The sequence below is a fragment of the Gekko japonicus genome, unplaced genomic scaffold (assembly GCF_001447785.1).
Source record: "Gekko japonicus isolate JY-2015 unplaced genomic scaffold, Gekko_japonicus_V1.1 scaffold915, whole genome shotgun sequence".
NCBI classification, from domain to species: Eukaryota; Metazoa; Chordata; class Lepidosauria; order Squamata; family Gekkonidae; genus Gekko; species Gekko japonicus.
Genome location: NW_015173149.1, coordinates 408,667 through 428,879, shown reverse-complemented (window position 1 = coordinate 428,879; position 20,213 = coordinate 408,667). Strand labels below are relative to the sequence as shown.

General features: G+C 53.1%; 1 protein-coding gene across 10 annotated transcripts in view; it reads left to right on the top strand.

The window, feature by feature from the left end:
• Positions 1-20,213, top strand: part of MAP4 (microtubule associated protein 4) — a 317,020-nt gene that overhangs the window by 272,007 nt on the left and 24,800 nt on the right. For 9 of the 10 annotated variants that reach the window (XM_015422361.1, XM_015422360.1, XM_015422359.1 and 6 more), the window contains 5 exons: positions 5,749-5,852; positions 6,987-7,205; positions 15,441-15,621; positions 17,795-17,854; positions 17,947-18,260. In XM_015422361.1, coding sequence (XP_015277847.1) covers positions 5,749-5,852; positions 6,987-7,205; positions 15,441-15,621; positions 17,795-17,854; positions 17,947-18,260 — 878 coding nt within the window. The remainder of the gene's footprint in view (positions 1-5,748; positions 5,853-6,986; positions 7,206-15,440; positions 15,622-17,794; positions 17,855-17,946; positions 18,261-20,213) is intronic. The other variant, XM_015422365.1, reaches the window with a different exon arrangement.

Below are 20,213 nucleotides of genomic sequence, written 5' to 3'. Positions count from 1 at the left end.
TTAAGGGGCCACTTTATAGAGCTAAATGGCAGTTGGGTCTGACCAGGGAAATCTCGAATCGAGCTCGGGTGAAATTCCATAACGATATCTTGCGCACTTCCATTAATGTTGGAATAGGAGAAAATGGCCTGAAGCTTACATATAGATAATACAGTACAGCAGACAGAATGTCTAAAATGACAAAAACTGGCTCTGATCTTTTCTGGCTCACAGGCAAAAGGATGGCTCATGCATAATTGGGGGAACTGCCCCCCCCCCCCTCAGAAAGACAGTATTGGCCTATCTATAAAATCAGCAGTGAGACTCTGAAGCACAGTGCATCCTGGGATATAGTGTTGATTTTGTTTAGTCAGATACAGGGGAATTTGGAAAGGGGGACATGGATACATACTAAGGAAGCTAACAGTGGTGGCAGGATTACTTGTAGGAAAGGAGCTGGATGCGGAAAGTGATACCTTCAGCGGAAACCTGCATCAGAAGGCGTTACTTCAACATGTTGCTGGAGAAAATTGTGCTAAGTGATAAGGGAAGTTATTTAAGGGACGGTACAGTACAGTTTAGTTTATTGTAATTAGCCATTAGCCGTTGTTGTTGTTGTTGTTGTTCAGTCGCACAGTCGAGTCCGACTCTTTGCGACCCCATGGACCAGATCACGCCAGGCCCTCCTGTCTTCCGCCGTCCTCTGAAGTTGGCTCAATTTCATGTTCGTCATTAGCCGTTACAAAATTACAAAACACAAACTGCGAACAAGCTATAGGTTAAAAGTCAGAATATACAAAAATACCAGAGATCAGTAACAAAATATGACTAATTTAATACGGTAGCCTAAATAACGCCCCCTCCCGATGCCACCTTGGAACGTATAGTCTTTGCAGCAAGGGCAAATAATGAAACTTTATAAGAGACATATGGAGTTATCTAAGGGGGGAATTGAGCGGTGGCTCAAGTGGTGAAGACGCTGAACTGCAGGCTGTGGAAGGTCAGTAGTTCAGTTCGAGACCCGAGTGTGCCGCATGATGGAGTGAGCTCCCGTCTCTGGTTCCAGCTCCTGCCAACCTAGCAGTTTGAAAGCAAGAAATTGCAAGGAGATGCAGAGGGCAGGAAACCTTTTGCTCCCGCGTTAGACTGTGTGACCGATTGGAGGGAGGGCTCCGTGTGCATTTATTTGTGGGCGCAGAGTGAGCCTTGCCAGCTGTACCCTTTCCGATGGGTTATCTCTTTTAGCAGGCAGGCAAGCAAGAGCGCTGGGCTCTGAAGGCCTCGCTTAATCTGGCCAGTGGCCATCGCTTCGGGGGGCGGTTCAGTTCCCCTGTGGCCAGCTCTGTCCTTTTGATGGAATAAACTGCATTCTGCATTCTGCCCCAGGCCAAAGGGAATTCTGTCAATGTGTTAATAACTCGGTGGATTTTAAGGCCGTGTCGAAGGCCATAAGCCTCCCTGTTTGGTTTTCACTCCGTTTTTTTTCATCTGCTAGTGTTGGGCAGGTTGTCTGATTAAGAATTGGGGCTGGAAGGGAGACAAGGGGGATCTCCAAGCGCTGCCCTGAGAGATAAGCCAGAAGAGACCCAAATCACAGTGCGCCACATTTTAGGAAAGATGTTGACAAGTATAAAGTACTGGGTTCACCCACATGGAAGACTCGGACCACGACGTGCGTCGATACGCGTTTATTGTACTTCACACAGGAACTGCCAAACAACCCTGCAAGGCCAACTATATACATACCCACCCACCCAGCGCACCCACAGTCCCATTGGAGGGTTTGAATTACCCACCAAAGTTGCTATTGGTGAATGCTGGGGGAACTAGGATCCTAGGCTTCTATTGTGTCGAGGAGCTAAGCTCCCTACTGTATCCACGGACCGCTGGTGGCAGTCCGCGTGCATAACAACAAGCTGGATCGTGTCCAGAAGAGGGCAACCAGAATGGCGAGAGGGTTGGAATCCAAGTCTTATGAGGAAAGGCTGAAGGAGTTGGGTCTGTTTAGCCTGGGAAAGAGAAGGCTCAGAGGGGACCTGATTGCAGTCTTCAAGTATTTGAAGGGCCGTCATGTAGAAGACGGAGCAGATCTATTCTCTCTTGCTCCGGATTGCAAGACTAGATGTAATGGGTGGAAATTACAAGGGAGTTGATATCGGCTAACTATCAGGAGAAACTTCCTAACTGTAAGAGTGGTTGAGTAGTGGAGCAGACCGCCTCGGGAGGTGGTGGACGCTCCTTCGCTGGACGTTTTGAAGCGGAGGCTGGACGACCATCTCTCGGGTATGTCGTAGGGCCATCTTTCGGCTCTGCTCCTGCAGAGTGCCGGGGGTTGGACTCGATGACCCGCAAGGCCCCTTCCAACTCTTAACATTCTAAGATTCTAGGATTCTAATGTAGTCCAGTATCTCTGACTTTCCTGTCGCTGCCGGGAGCAACCACTTTGCCCCGGCCTCCAGACTTCTTGGATAACGTTATAACACGGGCTCCAAAGTCCCCGAAGCATTTCCGCCGTGAAAGTATTTCAGGTTGTTCCCACTCGGTTGGGGTCAGGCAGCCGAGCCATCTCCCAATCCAGGCTGTTCTGAATCAAAAGGGAGCTTGACGCTGCCTCCTCCTCTGGACGGGGTTGAGCCGGTTGAGCGCCTGTCCCAGCTGCTTTCTGTGGCATGTGGGGGCCCAGGTGACTTTGGGAGGAGGGGGGGGCCTTTCTCCGTCACTGTCCCGGTGCCTGCCTTCCTGAGAGGCCTTCAGCCGCCTTTCACTTCCAGCTGTTGCTGCTTTTCCAGATCGTTTCTTGCCTTGGGTGCTGCCGAGCTCTCTTTCTGGAGGGCCCCTTCATTCAGCATTCCTCAACCTGTGGGTTGCCACTCAGTAGTGGGGTGCAAAACTTGTGATAGTGGGTCTGCTGCTTTTGCAGTTTGATTGATCCGGGCGTGCTCTGTCTTTTCTTAAATGATATCAAGTAAATTTGGACTCGTGGGCCACCGTACCTGAAAGGTAGGGAGCCACAGTCTTTACTAGTACCCGTGCCTGTTGAAAGATCCAAGGCAGGCAACAAGGCCAAACTGGAACTCCTTGCAAGACCTTGGTTCCTCTGTAAGTGGCCGAAGCCCTCTGAGGGTGGGATCCAGACTCCTTTCCAGGGGCAGAAGGGAACTTTCCTTTCCCTCCCTCTCCCACAGCAGCCCACTGATCTCCCCGACACGCTGCTCCTGGGGTGTCGGGGGCCCTGAGAATGACATTGGGGGGGGGGTCCTGCAGCAGGAAGGGGGAATTGGTGGAATTGCCAGTTGAGTCAGGATCCAACAGCCAGGCGTTCACTGGGGAGGTCTGTCCAGATTTATTCAGTTTGGCGTATTGGTTAAGAGCGGCGGACTCTAATCTGGGAGAACCGGGTTTGATTCCCCACTCCTCCACGTGCAGCCAGCTGGGTGACCTTGGGTCAGTTACAAGTTCTCTCAGAGCTATTCTCTCAAGGGCAGTTCTCAAAAGAGCTCTCCCAGCCCCACCTACCTCACAGGGTGTCTGTTGTGGGGAGGGGAAGGGAAAGGAGATGGTAAGCCGCTCTGAGACTCCTTCGGGTAGTGAAGAGCGGGGTATAAATCCAGTTTGGTGTTGTGGTGAAGTGCGCGGACTCTCATCTGGGAGAACCAGGTTTGATTCCCCACTCCTCCACTTGCAGCTGCTGGATGACCTTGGGCAAGCCGTAGCTTTGTCAGAGCAGTTCTCTCAAGGGCAGTTCTCAAAAGAGCTCTGTGACAACCTCTTATTTGGGGAGGTTTAGTTTTACTTTAAAATGTTCTTTCAGTTTTACTCTGTAGGGTATTCTGGCTGCCACCAGGGAAATCTAGGTTTTCCCAAACCTTTTCCTATAATATTTTCCACGGGGTAGGTGTACCATGGGTGTTAGGCATTCATGAAGGTCTATGTGGTCTGAGGAAGGATTATTTGCTGAGCTGGTATACTTGAAGGAATTAGGATTTATTTAAAGAAAACATAAATACGAGGGTAAACAATGTAAACAGTACTGGGAAGGAGTTGAACAAATGCTTGGTGTCTCTCACAAGCTTCTCCTTTACTGACAGGGAGGTTAAAGCAACTTTGTATCAGTTTTCACTGTACTTTTTCTTAGACTCTCAGCCTTCAATTGTAACTCTTATAACACAGAACTTAACCGTCTGCTTAACACAGAGACTTCACTCTTATATTTCACACTGGAAAACTTCTCACACAGAGACCTCAGGACAAAACTCATATCAACTGCTTTTACACAGCACACTCTGCTCTGAGTGTTTTACTCAACTGTTTAACTGACAACTCTTAACAGACACTCCTGAAAGACATTCCAATCATCCACACAGCATCCATTCCAAAACCCCTCCCCCTCTCTGTCACTCACCAATCATATCACTTGCCTGAGTCCAGCATCCTAGTCTGTCATACATCCATACAAACCAAACTTTAAAGTCACACACACACAAAACATGACATCGTTACAAGCTCTCTCAGCCCCACCTACCTCACAGGGTATCTGTTGTGGGGAGGGGAAGGGAAAGGAGATTGTAAGCTGCTCTGAGACTCCGAGTGAAGGGCGGGGTATAAATCCAGTACCCTCCTCCTCCTCCTTTTCTTCTTCCTCTTCTTCTTCTTCTCCTTCTCCTCCTCTTGAAAATGACAAGCCACAAGCTCATGTGGGTTCAGTTTCAACATGTGGCCGCCTGATGCATTTAAGAGTGCCCCGAATGGGTGAATGCCTTCAGTTGGTTTCGTGTTTGGCAGGGCTGGGGGGAATGGGGGCCACAACTGAAGCCTGTGCATTGCGTTCTGCAGGAGAGGGGGTTTTTTGGGAGCTTCTCTGGGAGATCCCCTTGTATGTATGTTGTTATTGTTGTTCAGTCGCACAGCCGAGTCTGACTCTTCGCGAGCCCACGGATCACATCACGCCAGGCCCTCCTGTCTTCCGTCGTGCTCCAGAGTTTGCTTAACTTCACGTTCGTTGCATCGGTAACACTGTCTAAATAATCAATCTGATTTCGGTGTTGCCCATCTGGTGATGTCCATGGTGTAGAGTCGCCTCTTAGGTTGCCGGAAGAAGGGTGTTCGCGATGACCAGCGTGTTCTCTTGACAAAACTCTTGTTCTCCAAGGCCAAACTTTGTCCGTCATTCCGGTTACCTTTTGACTTCCTGCTTTAGCATTCCAGTCCCCTATGATGAGGAGGACATCTTTTTTTTGGTGTTAGTTCTAGGAGGTGTTGTAGGTCTCCCCTGTATACCCCACCTCTAAACTCTGAGCCCACGTCAGTTGTCACGTTCGACAGTTCTCCGTGTCTGCTCTTCTCTGGCTCATTGATACACCTGTGCAAGTGTCACACCTGCCGTGCCGCTTTCTCACCGCTTCCTCCGTAGAGAGCAGCTTGGCCAGGGCAGAGGAGCGAACGATGGAGATGAAGGCAGTGGAGGGACAAGGCTGGGATTCATTCTTGGCATCGGGGCAGGGCCGTTCTTGCATGTCAGGAGCTAAGAGGGGTGGCCGCTGGGTGCAGCACACAGCCGGCTCTTTCGGCACTGAGCTTGGCTGCAGGAGATTTCTCTTTTTGGCCGCGAGGGGCACATCAAAGCCCTCCTGCGGGGGAAGACTCTTGAGCTCCCCCTAACTGCAGGAATTGGCACTCCTGCTGCTGCACCCTCCTTCTTCGCCTGTTGTACAAGATGTGTTCACAGGGCTATTCTGAAGGCTCTCACACCCCCTTTTTTGCTTTGGTCAGCGAAAGCAGAAGAGCCGAAGGCAGCATCCGAGGTGGTGACGGCCAACGACATCGCGGCCCCTCCGAACAAGGAGCTTCCGCCAAGCCCCGAGAAGAAAGCCAAGGTAGGGGTCCTCGCAGTCATCTGTTTGTGTGTGTGTGTGTGACCGTGGCAGCATCTGACAGGGTTTGGTGCTGGCTCTCCTCACCCCATTCCACCTCCCTTTAACTGCTTGGGCCGGTTCCGTTCTCTGCGTGGACTCCCAGTTGTCTCCTTAACACAAATTCACTCCTGTGTGTCACGAGGCTGTGGACCGGGGTTTTCACACACCCCAACTTCCTCTCCTCCAGACTGAACATTCCCACATCCCTCAGCCTTTCCTCGCAGGGCTTCTTGGTCTCCAGGCCCCCTGCCGCGGCTCAGGTGGGGCGTCACCTGATGCTGCCACCACTCTGGTTATGGATCCCTTGAGAAGGCCCAGGGGACCCTCCCAAGACCTTCAGACCGCCCTCGTTTTGCCAGATAATAGGCGTGAGGACCAGGCAGAGTGAACAACAAGGAAAAGGTTTATTTTTATAGGAGGTCGGCCCGATATGGGAAAACAGACAAGGTGCAAGAACAATATCAGTAAGGGGGAGAAAAGAAAAGAAAAGAGACCAAATGCCCTAACGTGTCTAAACTTGCTGTCCCTAGCTCACTGTCTCAAGTGGGCCTGAGTCTGCTCACCCTTCCTCTCGGGATGAGGGTCTCTCCCCTGCAGGAGCCCTCCTTCTGGCCCTGCCCTCTTGGAAGAAAAGAACAGCTCTCCTTCTGTACCAGCTCTTTTGTTCCGAGTCCCCTTTCTCTGTGATTGGCTAAAATTGGCGCCAAAGCCTCTCGGGGACTTCTGGGAGTTGTAGGCCAGGCCTCCTCCTCCCACGGCCACTCAGGCTCCCTGGGCCTACTAGGCCTCTCGTTGCACAGCCCAGATCATGACACCCCCGATCATCCTTGCCGCTCCCGTTGCTGTTCTCCAGGTGACCATCCCAGGGGGGGCCCTTCCTGCCACGTCCGTCCTCGCCTTGTGCTCAGAGAACCGAACACTGGCTTTCTTGTTGGTTTTTTCCCCTCATGAATGGGCTTGTCCCCCCCCCCCCCACTACATATTTTGCTGCCGCTTAACGTTTTGTTCACAATGGGCTTCTTTCTTTTCTTTTCTTTTTGTGTTACGTTATGTGTTGTCCGTTTTCTGCTTCTCTTTGTGCGTTTTAACATAAAGCCATCAGCCTCTACTCCGGCCAAGCCCGCTGCGGCGAAAACGAAGCCCGTGTCGGCTGCCGCTGCCCCCGCTAAGCGGCCGGCTGCCGCCACACCTTCTGCCCAAAACAAAAAAGCCACCAGCCCAACGGCGGGTCCGGCTGCGGCCGCCACCCCCAAACGGCCTGCGAGCAGCACCGCGCGGCCCTCCACCTTAACTCCGAAAGACGCCAAGCCAAAGGTAAGGAATGTCATACTGTGGCAAGAAGTGCCGAGGGGCGTTTTCAGAGCCCGGGAGCCTTCCTCGGCAATTGCCGTCTCCTCTCGCGGCCCTCCTGTGCCCCCCCCCCCCCCCGCGGATGCCTGGACCTTCCGTTGCCCATCACATCAGTTCACCGGGCCCCTCGCCAGAACGCAGGTGGGGGATTGCTTGCGTCAATGGAGACGTACTGTGTCTTTGAACCCATGAAACTGACTTATACTGAACCAGGCCCCTGGTCCATCAAGGTCGGACTGGCAGGGGCTCTCCAGGGTCTCAGGCAGAGAGAGGTCTTCCCCAGCACATCCTGCCCGGTCCTTTTAACCTTGAGATGGCGCTGGGGATTGAACCTGGGACCTGCTGAAGTTCACCAGCTCGATGCAGCCCAGAGCATGTAGATCTTAAGAGACGTAGTAGTACCAGCTCTGGAAATCATGTGTACAAACAAATAGTGCACTCTGTTTTTAAATTAGTTGCTGTAGATTTTCCGGGTTGTGTGGCCGTGGTCTTGGCACTGTAGAACCTGACATTTCGCCAGTAGCTGTGACTGGCATCCTCAGAGGTAGAACATAGAAAGACGGAGGACTCTCTATGTCAAGGTGAGAAGAAGAAAAATTGTAGGCAGGTAATTTATATCTACTCCAGAAGGTGGGGTAGGGCTGAGTCAGTCTCTCCCAGGTTGGTGTAGTGGTTAAGTGCGCAGACTCTAATCCTGGAGAACCGGGTTTGATTCCCCACTCCTCCACTTGCACCTGGCTGGGTGATCTTGGGCAAGCCGTAGTTCTGGCACAGCTGTTCTTGAAAAAGAGCCGTTCCTGTCAGAACTCTCTCAGCCCCACCTCCCTCACAGGGTGTCTTGTTGTGGGGAGGGGAAGGGAAAGGAGATTGTAAGCTGTTCTGAGACTCCTTTGGGTAATGAAGGGCGGGGTATAAATCCAATCAGTTTGGTGTAGTGGTTAAGTGCGTGGACTATAATCTGGGAGAACCGGGTTTGATTCCCCACTCCTCCACTTGCACCTGTTGGATGACCTTGGGCAAGCCGTAGTTCTGATAAGAGCTGTCCTAGAAAAAAGAGCAGTTCCTGTCAGAGCTCTCTCAGCTCCACCTACCTCCCAGGGTGTCTGTTGTGGGGAGGGGAAGGGGAAGGAGTTTGTAAGCCGCTCTGAGACTCCTTTGGGTAGTGAAGGGCAGGGTATCAATCCAATCTCTTCTTCTTCAAGAGGTGGGTGATGGACAAGGGTCTCAATGAGTCTGGTTTTCCTTGGCACAGCGATGCAATGGGGGGGGGGGGCCTACGCCTAGTGAATTTCTGCTACTATATAATGACAATAGAAGACAACAACAAGTGTAGTAAACAGACTCAACAATTTCTTTGTATGGCTCTCCTTTACTTAATAAGTTATGTATTTTATTATAGAGCACCCTGATGAAGGACGGACTTTGAAACGTTGTTATCAAACATCCGGACACGACGTGGAATTATTTAATCGTTCGCCATTGTTTATACATTGTAGCACATACCAATGTTCCCTCTAAACTGTGGAGTCTTGTGAGCAAAAATTCTACTTTGTGAGCTATCAACGTTAAAGTTGTGAGTGAGCGATTTGGCTCCTGCATGAATTAGCTTGCTCTGGAGCCATCCTTCCTGAGCTAAGACAAAAAATGTGTGAGCTGGAGGCTATTAAACTGTGAGCTAGCTCACACGAACTCAGCTTAGAGGGAACCCTGGCACATACCAGTTCTTCATTGTTTCCATTGTGTACTTTTTCATTGTAGCCGCTTTGTATACATCATTCTCTTTTACATGTTCTTCAGGTTTTTGGCTAGCTGTAATTGTTGAGTCTGTTTACTACACTTGTTTTTGTCTTCTATTATCATTAGTGAATTTCTGCTGCCATGCAGGTAAAAGCACGGAGCCTTGCCAGGGGAAGTGAGGTGCAACAGACGTCACCCCTTGGTGTGGAGAATCTCCCAACTAGCATAAACTTCAGCAACTGATAGAGTTACTGCAGTGGCCATGCCACAAGTCAGCATTTAAAGCTGTATCTCGGTAGGGTTTCAGTAAATGGGATTAAGAAAGTTGGACATCTTGGGGAGAGTCCGTGGCTCAGTGGCAGAGCCTCTGCTTTGCATGCAGCAGGTCCCAAATTCAATCCCTGGCATCTCCAGCTAAAAGGATGAAGCATCAAGCAGTGTTCCCTCTAAGCTGAGTTAGTGTGAGCTAGCTCACAGTTTTTTTAGTCCGTGACTCTGTCTTGGCTCAGGAAAGATGGCTCCAGAGCAAACTAATTTATGCAGTAGCCAAATCTCCCGCTCACAACTTTAATGCCAGTAGCTCACAAAGTAGAATTTTTGCTCACAAGACTCCACAGCTTAGAGGGAGCATTGGCAACAAGTTATGTGAAAGGCCTCTGCCTGTGACCCTGGAAAGCCGCTGCCAGTCTGAGTAGCCAGTATTGACCTTGATGGACTGATGGTCTTATTCGGTACAAGGCAGCTTCATGTGGGTCTGTGGCTCAGTGGCAGAGTCTCTGCTTGGCACGCAGAAGGCCCCAGGTTCAGTCCCCGGCATCTCTAGTCAAAAGGACCTGGCAGTAGGTGATGGGGAAGACTGAGAGGTCCCTGGAGAGCTGCTGCCCGTCTCAGTAGACAATACTAACCTTGATAGACTGATGGTCTGATTCAGTAAGATGCAGTTGCATGTGTTCATGGCTTATGCTGTCTGGGAGGGGCTTGTGGCTCAGTGGTAGAGCATGCAGAAGGTCCCCGGTTCAGTCCCCGGCAGCATCTCCAGTTAGTCAGTCACCGGGTGATGTGAAAGACCCCTACCTGAGAGGTCCCTGGAGAGCCGCTGCCAGTCAGAGTAGACAATACTGACCTTGATGGACCAAAGGACTGATTCAGTATAAGACAGCTTCATGTATTTATCGAAGAGCCTTTGATTTGCACGCGGAAGGTCCCAGGTTCAGTCCCCGGCAGCATCTCCAGTTAAAAGGACCAGGCAGGAGGTGATGGGAAAGACCTCCGCCTGAGACCCTGGAGAGCTATAAAGAGGGGCTGTGGCTCAGTGGCAGAGCCTCTGCTTGGCATGCAGGAGGTCCCAGGTTCAATCCCTGGCAGCATCTCCAGTTAAAAGGACCAGGCAGGAGGTGATGGGAAAGACCTCCGCCTGAGACCCTGGAGAGCTATAAAGAGGGGCTGTGGCTCAGTGGCAGAGCCTCTGCTTGGCATGCAGGAGGTCCCAGGTTCAATCCCTGGCAGCATCTCCAGTTAAAAGGACCAGGCAGGAGGTGATGGGAAAGACCTCCGCCTGAGACCCTGGAGAGCTATAAAGAGGGGCTGTGGCTCAGTGGCAGAGCCTCTGCTTGGCATGCAGGAGGTCCCAGGTTCAATCCCTGGCAGCATCTCCAGTTAAAAGGACCAGGCAGGAGGTGATGGGAAAGACCTCCGCCTGAGACCCTGGAGAGCTATAAAGAGGGGCTGTGGCTCAGTGGCAGAGCCTCTGCTTGGCATGCAGGAGGTCCCAGGTTCAATCCCTGGCAGCATCTCCAGTTAAAAGGACCAGGCAGGAGGTGATGGGAAAGACCTCCGCCTGAGACCCTGGAGAGCTATAAAGAGGGGCTGTGGCTCAGTGGCAGAGCCTCTGCTTGGCATGCAGGAGGTCCCAGGTTCAATCCCTGGCAGCATCTCCAGTTAAAAGGACCAGGCAGGAGGTGATGGGAAAGACCTCCGCCTGAGACCCTGGAGAGCTATAAAGAGGGGCTGTGGCTCAGTGGCAGAGCCTCTGCTTGGCATGCAGGAGGTCCCAGGTTCAATCCCTGGCAGCATCTCCAGTTAAAAGGACCAGGCAGGAGGTGATGGGAAAGACCTCCGCCTGAGACCCTGGAGAGCTATAAAGAGGGGCTGTGGCTCAGTGGCAGAGCCTCTGCTTGGCATGCAGGAGGTCCCAGGTTCAATCCCTGGCAGCATCTCCAGTTAAAAGGACCAGGCAGGAGGTGATGGGAAAGACCTCCGCCTGAGACCCTGGAGAGCTATAAAGAGGGGCTGTGGCTCAGTGGCAGAGCCTCTGCTTGGCATGCAGGAGGTCCCAGGTTCAATCCCTGGCAGCATCTCCAGTTAAAAGGACCAGGCAGGAGGTGATGGGAAAGACCTCCGCCTGAGACCCTGGAGAGCTATAAAGAGGGGCTGTGGCTCAGTGGCAGAGCCTCTGCTTGGCATGCAGGAGGTCCCAGGTTCAATCCCTGGCAGCATCTCCAGTTAAAAGGACCAGGCAGGAGGTGATGGGAAAGACCTCCGCCTGAGACCCTGGAGAGCTATAAAGAGGGGCTGTGGCTCAGTGGCAGAGCCTCTGCTTGGCATGCAGGAGGTCCCAGGTTCAATCCCTGGCAGCATCTCCAGTTAAAAGGACCAGGCAGGAGGTGACGGGGAAGACCTCCTCTGCCTGAGACCCCGGAGAGCGGCTGCCAGTCAGTACGGATCTAGATGGTTCAATGGTCTGATTCACTAATAAGGCAGCTTCGTGTGACAATCGTAACATTGTGCAGGGACTGCCGGGCCGGGACTGCGTGCCTCACTGTGTGTCAGCATCTACTGTCGATAACAAACGTATCACCACTTGTGGCACTCTGCAGAGGAGCAACAGAGTGGAGCTCCTATCCCAGCGAGGAACTTAATTTAAAATTTGGCACGGGGGAGCAGCAGATGTGGGGGGCCGAGGGCGGGAGGATCCCGAAATGTGCATTTAGCTAAGCATCCTCCAGCCCGGTGCCAGCGCTGAAAGTGCCAAAGGCTCCGAGAAGAGGTGGGCTTTGAAGGGACTGGGGAGGGGAGCGTCACGTTGGTGTCCTGGGAACAAATGCCAGGCCCCACGAGCCAGGATGGAGAATGGGCAGAGCCGTCTGACGGAGGGAGCAGGAGATCTTAGACGACCAAGAGGGACAAGGTGCTGGGAAGAAGCTTAGAGGGAGGATGATAGGAAGGTGGAAAGAGAACTTCTGGTGACAGCTGGAGGCTCAGTTCGAGACCCTAGTGTGCCGCATGACGGAGTGAGCTCCCGTCTCTGGCTCCAGCTCCTGCCAACCTAGCCGTTCGAAAGGAAGAAATTGCAAGTAGATAAACAGGTACCGCTGCGGTGGGAAGGGAACAGCGTTCCCTGTGCCTCGGCGTCTAGTCATGCCGGCCACATGACCGCAGGAACAGTCTTCGGACAGCGCTGGCTCTTCGGCTTGGAAACGGAGATGGGCACCGCCCCCTAGAGTTGGACTCGGCTGGCTTTCGAGCAAGGGAACCTTTACCTTTACTGATCTGCCTGAGTTTTAATAAGGGCGGAAGTAGTCTAAACGGCCGTGTCACTCGGCCGTGTCGCTCGTGGTGACCTGTCACTGGCTGAACTTTGAACGACGTTGCAAAGGTGGGAACCGAGGTGGGTCCCCTCCTGCCCTTGGTCCGGTCCACGAGAAGAGGGTCTCTTGCTCACCAGCCCTACGTTTCCTTGTTAAAGAGCAGACTCCCCGGGCGGGCGGGTCCCGGCTGAGCATGTACCGCTGGTGCTTCCATTTCCCTAGAAATACTGCTCTTCGTGAAGTAACCTCAGGACTGCTTCCGGTTTCCATAGGGACCAGGGAAGGCTCACCCAAATTGTGTGTGTGTGTGTATAAGGGAAACGGAGAGCGTAGAAGCGCTCTGAATCTTCACCAGCAAGAGCTGCCGAATCCAAAAATATGTCAGCGGCTCTAAATCCGGGCTTTGTGATTGGCGTCGGATTTTAATATTATGAATGAGAATGAAATCTGCAAAATAAACAGCCTCCCCCTCTCCCACTCCCCATAGGACTGGCTCGATGCCCTCCCGGAGAAGGAATTTTCCCATCTTCTCCCCCACCCCCCTTTCAGCTGTTCACAAATTGATTGATCATTGCTCATGGCCCCAGATGGTCTCGGACAAATGCTATCTAAGCCCAGAGAGCAATTTTCTTTCTTCTGCCTGTAATTACAGAACTTTCTCTTGGCAGATGAGAACGGTGGTGGCGTGAACGGTTTGAGGGAATGCAGAGCCTCCGTAAAAGAGACCAGGAATTTTAACCCCCCCCCCCCCAAAAAAAACAAAAAATTAAGTATTTCGTACTGCTGTCCTGGGATGGAGCCTGTCGGGCCCAGTTCCCCCAGGACTGAACGGTGAATGTTGGTAGACTTCTGGGATACGGTTCTCTCCTTCTTTCCCACAGGCCCTCCTTGAAGTCCCACTGTCTAGTCAAGGAGGGTGGAGGTGGCTCAGCGGCAGAGCCCACGCTCAGCATGCGGAAGGTCCCAGGTTCCGTCCTTGGCTTCTCCAGTGGGAAAAGAGGTGTGGCTGGGGAAGATGGGAGACTTTTTGGTGTCGTAGTTAAGAGTGGCACACTCTAATCTGGGAGAGCCGGGTTTGATTCCCCACTCCTCCTCCACTTGCACCTGCTGGATGACCTTGGGCAAGCCATAGTTCCCTCAGAACTGTTCTTGAAAAAGAGCCGTTTCTGTCAGAGCTCTCTCAGCCCCACCTACCTCGCAGGGTGCCTGTTGTGGGGAGGGGATTGGAAGTCGCTCTGAGACTCCCTTGGGTACTGAAGGTAAAGGTAAAGGTTCCCTTACTCGAAAGCCAGTCGAGTCCGACTCTAGGGTTGCGGTGCTCATCTCCGCTTCAAAGCCAGGGAGCCAGCGCTGTCTGAAGACGTTTCCGTGGTCATGTGGCCGGCATGACTAAACACCAAGGTGCACCCACCGAAGTGGTACCTGTTTATCTACTTGCAATGTCTTGCTTTCGAACTGCTAGGTTGGCAGGAGCTGGAACTAGAGACGGGAGCTCACTCCGTCATGCGACACCCAGGTCTCGAACTGCTGAACTACTGACCTTCCACAGCCTGCAGTTCAGCGTCTTAACCACTTGAGCCACCGCAGCTCATGGATAGTGAAGGGCAGGGTATAAATCCAGTCTCCTCTTCCTCCTCCTCCTCCTCTCCCCGAGACCTTGGAGAGCTACTGCCAGTCTAAGTGGACAGGACCAAGCAGGGTGAACCAGTGGGTTTAACTCATCCGGGAGCTTTGAACAGGTTCCTAGAGATATGCACATGGAAAGTGAAGCAATGAGGAACTGCCCACCCATCAATATTCTTCCACTTGCTCACTTGTAAAACGCCTCCTTTCCAACTCCCCAACCTGTACTCCCCCCCCCCCCGGGTGGTTCCAAAACATGATTTAAAAATGTTGCTTGCATCTGACCATCAACATGCTAGCTGTGTGGTCACTGACTGTCCAATTAAGGATCAGTTGGGAACAATAAAAGGTAGGGTTCCCATTTGACCCCAAGTTTATGGTGGGAGACCTGTGGGTAATCATGCAGGATGATGCTGTTGCAGTCTTCCCGTTTGGGGCTTCCAGAGGTAGCTGGTTGGCCACTGTGTGGACAGAATGGTGGGCGAGACGTGCCTTGGATTTGATGCAGCGTGGCTGTTCTTGCGTTTAATTGCCTGCTGATGCTCACCTGTTTGGCGAGAGGAAACTGAGGATAAAGAAGGGGCCGTGATCATCTTGGGGAGAAAAATTAAAAATAAAAATAAGGCCTTGTCTCCTTACCAGACGTTCTGAGCGTAGAGTTCCTGGCAGTTCCCAGAGCTAAGAACATAAGAGAAGCCAGAGAGTTCCTACCTATACCTTGTGGCTAAGAGCCACTGATGGACCTCTGCTCCAGATGTTTATCCATAAGAACATAAGAGAAGCCAGTGTTGGATCAGGCCAGTGGCCCATCCAGCCCAACACTCTGTTGTCACACAGTGGCCAAAAATACCAGAGGCCATCAGGAGGCCCAGCAGTGGGGCCAGGACACTAGAAGCCCTCCCACTGTTGCCCCCCCAGCACCAAGAAGACAGCCTCCCTTGCCCCAGACCGAGAGTTCCTCTCTATACCTTGTGGCTCAGAGCCACTGATGGACCTCTGCTCCAGATGTGACAAGCTACCTAGCAGTGACAAGGGGAGCTCTAGCAATCGCCAGAAACTCTGTGGTAATATTATTCAAGGTCACTCGGTGAGCTTCCAGGGCACTTTGGGGATTCAAAGGTGGGTTTCCGGGATCTTTGGCCAGCACTTTTAACCACCACGGGCTCTTTAGTATGCCCTTTGAAGGAGAAGGGTTTCTTCTCCAGGAAAGACAGTTTGAAATAGATCCAATCCCCCCCTCCCTTTATCCTAGGGGACAGAGGCAAAGAGTGCGGAGAAGCGAGCCTCCCCTTCGAAGGCACCATCCGCAACAACCCCTCGGTCTAGTGTGAGAAGCAGCCCCGCCACACCCCGGCCATCGACAGCTCTGGCGAGCACGAATGCGGCAGCCGGCCCCAGGAACGCGGCCACTTCCCCACCCAAGAGGCCCTCAAGTGAGTATCTCCCTGCCTGGGGCATGCTGGGAAAGGGACTCTGTTACTAGGGGGCGGGGTGGGGGAGGGTGTCCGTTCACACATGCTAACCTTGCAGTCCTTACATGGTACCAAGCAGTGTTCCCTCTAAGATGAGTTAGTGTGAGCTGGCTCACCGTTGTTTTAGCCTGCGGCTCACACATTTTTGTCGCAGCTCAGGAAGGATGTGGCTCCAGAGCAAACTAATTTATGCAGCAGCCAAACCGCTCGGTCACAACTTTAATGCCAGGAGCTCACAAAGTAGAATTTTTGCTCAGAAGATTCCACAGCGTAGAGGGAGCATTGGTACCAAGTCAGCCCTGCTAAAATAAGGACTTGCATTAGAGGGGAAATTCTGGCCTTTGTTTCAGCTGACATTCACGCACGCTGCATTGAACGCTTCAGGGTTCATTTTGTAGAAAAAGAGGTGCAGGAGCTCATTAGCATGACTCATTAGCATATGCCACACACCCTGACATCACCGGAAAGGTATCAGAAGGCAACACCCACCGCTCAGGCTCCACTGGACTGTTTTGGATTGCTAGCTATGGGGGGGGGGACGTGCAGATCTGTCGTCGCAGAGGAGGGAGAGCTTGTACCTGAATAAAACTTGGTCTTAAAGGTGCCACTGGACTGTTTTGGACCGGGGGGCGGGGGGGGGCTCTGCAGCTTACCTGGCTGCTTCTTGCTCTGACTGAGGGCTGCTGGGAGCAGGGGGTGGGGCTTGTTGCATGTGCCCATCCCGTGGGCTCTTTACTCCCGGAGCTCCGCTCCTGTGCGCTCCTGCAGGAATTGACCCCTGGAACGCTTCTTGTAATTGAAACGAGAGAGGTAGAAAACTTCCGAGTTGTGCAACTCCAAATCCATGAGCGAGGTGCAAATTAAAACGAACCCAGTGGGGGAGTCCTTTCCAGAGGTGCTCTCCCATTTCACTGCTACGCGGGGGGTGTGGGCAACAGAAAACAAAAAGGAAGGCCAATAAGCCAGCAGATCTCAGTTTTCCCTGTGCGTGTGGATGGATCCAGTCACAGGATTCACCTGTGCTCTGCTTGGCAAGACTCCCCGTCCCCAGCTGGCTTGGAGCTCTGGGGGGCTCAGGTGGCAAAGCCGACTTGACAGCAAAACTGTGCTTCGCTTTCTTTTTGTAACTCGGCACGGCACTGGCTTTTCACTTCCTTTTTTTAGGCCATACATATTTTTTGGGTTAAACCTCTCCCTGTCAGATCCTTTGCTTCCGATGAAGAGCGCCCCCTAGCTTCTTTGCGGCTTCTTGGGCAGGCTGACCTGAAAGTGGGGCCGGGCAAGAGTGGGGACAGCACGGTGGATCCGGCGATAATTTCGGCCGCAATGATGTGCATCTGCCCAGCCGGGCTGCCTTCCCACTCTCGGAAGTCTTCCCACGGCTCTAGCCAGGCTCGGGTAGCTTAAGCTTGAGAAGAAGAGCGCAGCCCAGGGGGAGGCGTGCACGTTGTGTGTGTCAAGGGAAAGATGCCGAGAGAGAGCAGCTGGCCATAGGGCTGCCAAGTCCCCCCGGGGGAGCAGAAATCCCCCCGCCCCAGAGGCCCGTTCCCCGACGCCGGGGAATTGGGGCCCGGGGTGAACCCCGCCCCAGCGTGCACGTCACAGGGAAGAGACGTCATGACGCCGGGCACGCTGGGGGCGGGGCCACGCCCCCCAGCGTGCCCGGGCGTCATGACATCACTTCCCTGTGATGTGCATGCGGCACGCGCACCGGGAGACGCACAGGATTCTCCCGCCGGCAGGGTAAGTGCCACTTGGCAACCCTAGCCGGCCAGCCTCAGGGAAGCGGAACTGGGGGTCCTTCTGCATTCACGCTTTCCTTGCTTGCACGTTCCCGTGCCTTTGGGGAGGAGGGTTTCTCTTCCTCACAAGTCTTCCTCTCTCTACTGGTCGGCTTGATATTACACCAGTTTATATCCAGCGTCTCTTTCTGCAGATTTAAGCGGCAGGTTTTCTATGCCTGACATAAACCAGTGTTCTATTGAGTCAACCACTAGAGGGAGCAAAACATGTGCAGAGCAGGAAACCCCCCCACACACACACATACACACCAAAAGAGAGGAATTTGCAAGCAAGGAAAATGAGAGTGCACAGAAGCCCCTTGATTCACCTGACTCTTTCTCATCTCCCACAGCCATCAAGACGGATACAAAGCTTGTCGATGTCAAGAAGACCACTGCAAAGTCACCCTCAGGTAAGCTTGCCAGACGCTAAGGGAACGGCATTTGTGTCCGGAGCACCCGCCGCTTCCTCCGCTGACCGCCGCGTCCTCTTCCTCCTCCGCAGCTGACCTGAGCCGCCCAAAGAGCGCCCCCTCCACCACTGCCAAACCCGGCTCCACCACCCCGACAGCCGCTTCCCCCGCCCAGCCCGGAGCCGCCGCTAGCCGGCCCAAGCCAGCAGCCCCCAGGCTCTCCGGGACAGGCAGCACGACAGCCGCGGACTCCAAGAAGGCGTCCACGCTAAAAGCTGCCCCCAAAACGAGTCCTGTCGCCAAGCCCCCCCGGCCCCCGACCAGCGTGTCCGCTCCTGACCTGAAGAACATCCGTTCCAAGATTGGGTCCACAGATAACATCAAGTACCAGCCCGGCGGAGGAAAGGTAAGCTCCGTGGGGGGGGGGCGGATTCGGAATTGCGCTCTGTGTTGTCGTGGAGGGGCGTCTGGGACCCAGGGGTGTTTCTGGACAGCTTTCGTACCCACAACGGCAGTGCAGCGTCTCTTACGCTTCCGATCTGGAAAGGCAAATTGCAAGAGAGCCCTGTCTTAGTAGAGGGTCGAGCCTGTTTGAACAGGGCGGCCAGTCGAGTGTGTAGAGCAGGGGTCCCCAACACGGGGCCCGTGGGCGCCGTGTTTCCCGCCACTACCTTTCCTGGTGGCCGCCAAGTGGTTTTAGGAAGTGGGTGGGGCTTTTGCCCAGCAAGACGTCTGATTGGCTGCTGGAGAATTGATTGACTGCAGGGTTTGTTTGTTTTTTTAAAAAAAAAACATTGCTTTGGCAGCAGCTCTTCACTGTACCAGAAGATAAGCCGTGGCAGCCATTTTGTGGCTGACTCCGCCTCTGGCGGCAGCTGTTTCCTGGCAACCCTTTTGTAGCTGGGGCCCACCGTGCCGTGTCAGAATTCCAAAGGTGCCCAGGGGCTCAAAAATGTCAGGGACCTCTGGCATCGAGGGAAGGAGGACTTTAATGGAGTATCGCTCTTGCAGCACCCCCTGCTGGCCCCTGCCAACCTCTGCCTCTTCAGGTAACCCCCTGCGTTTTCAGCTCCAGAGAAGGATCTCTCTTGAGGAAGCACAAGCAGTGGCCGGCGCAGGAGAAACCGCTCGGCAGCCTGGCCCACCTTCACCCATGCAGGCCTGGAAACGTTTTTCACCGAGACAGGCCTGAGGGTCCGTAGAGCAGCTGCATGTTTTCCTGCAGATCCCGGTTGTTGCCGGCATCTTCTTTGTGGGACCTGAATCAAGCCCCCGGGGTCTTCAGTGGCTGTGATCAGCTTGGGCTGAGTGCTTGGAGGAAGAGTGGGCTTATTCTGGCTAACCTTGGGCTCACTGAGAACTTTTGGTTCCCTCCAGAGAACATCTGCTGAGCGTGCTCCAACAGGCACATTCCTTTGCTGGATTTCCCTAGCTCTTCCCATCCCAAAGGATTCAGGCATTCCTTTATATGTAACTCCCATATACTTGTTTTGTTTTTTTTAAAAAAAAAAAACATTCACACTTAACAGATATTCCAGTCCCCACACATGAAAGAACATCGATAATCCTTGGCAAGACTAGAGACCCTTCAGATCTCCTCCGTTTCATCCCAGGTTAAGTAATCCTGTCTGCAGCAGCAAGGGAGGCCTGTAGAGCAGGGGTGTCAAACGTGCGACCTGGGGGGTTTCTAGGAGGCCCACAGTGGAACTGGCTGTCTTCTTCTTCTTCTTCCGGTTCTGCTGCTGCCGCGTCATCGTAGGTCTGCAGCTTACAGATACACACCTGAACAGCAGACTCAAGATTGCAACAGCACAGACGTTTTGATGCAATAATTCAGAGCCAGAGGTGTCAGTGATCACACACTGCTAAATAAGCAAAATATTGCAAGAGTGCCAACCTTTTAAGCATGTAGTTGCTGTAGATTTTCCGGGATGTGTGGCCGTGGTCTTGGCATTGTAGGACCTGACGTTTCGCCAGTAACAGTGACTGGCATCCTCAGAGGTATAAACACAGAAAGATGGAGTACTCTCTGTGCCAGTTTGGTGTAGTGGTTAAGTGCGCGGACTCTAATCTGGGAGACCCGGGTTTGATTCCCCACTCCTCCACTTGCACCTGCTGATGTGACCTTGGGTCAGTCACAAGCTCTGGCACAGCTGTCCTTGAAAAAGAGCAGTTTGTGTCAGAGCTCTCTCAGCCCCACCGACCTCCCAGGGTGTCTGTTGTGAGGAGGGGGAGGGGAAGGAGTTTGTAAGCCGCTCTGAGACTTCAAGTGAAGGGCGGGGTATAAATCCAATCTCCTCCTCCTCCTCCTCCTCCTCCTCCTCCTCCTCCTCCTCTTCTTCTTCTTCTTCTTCTTCTT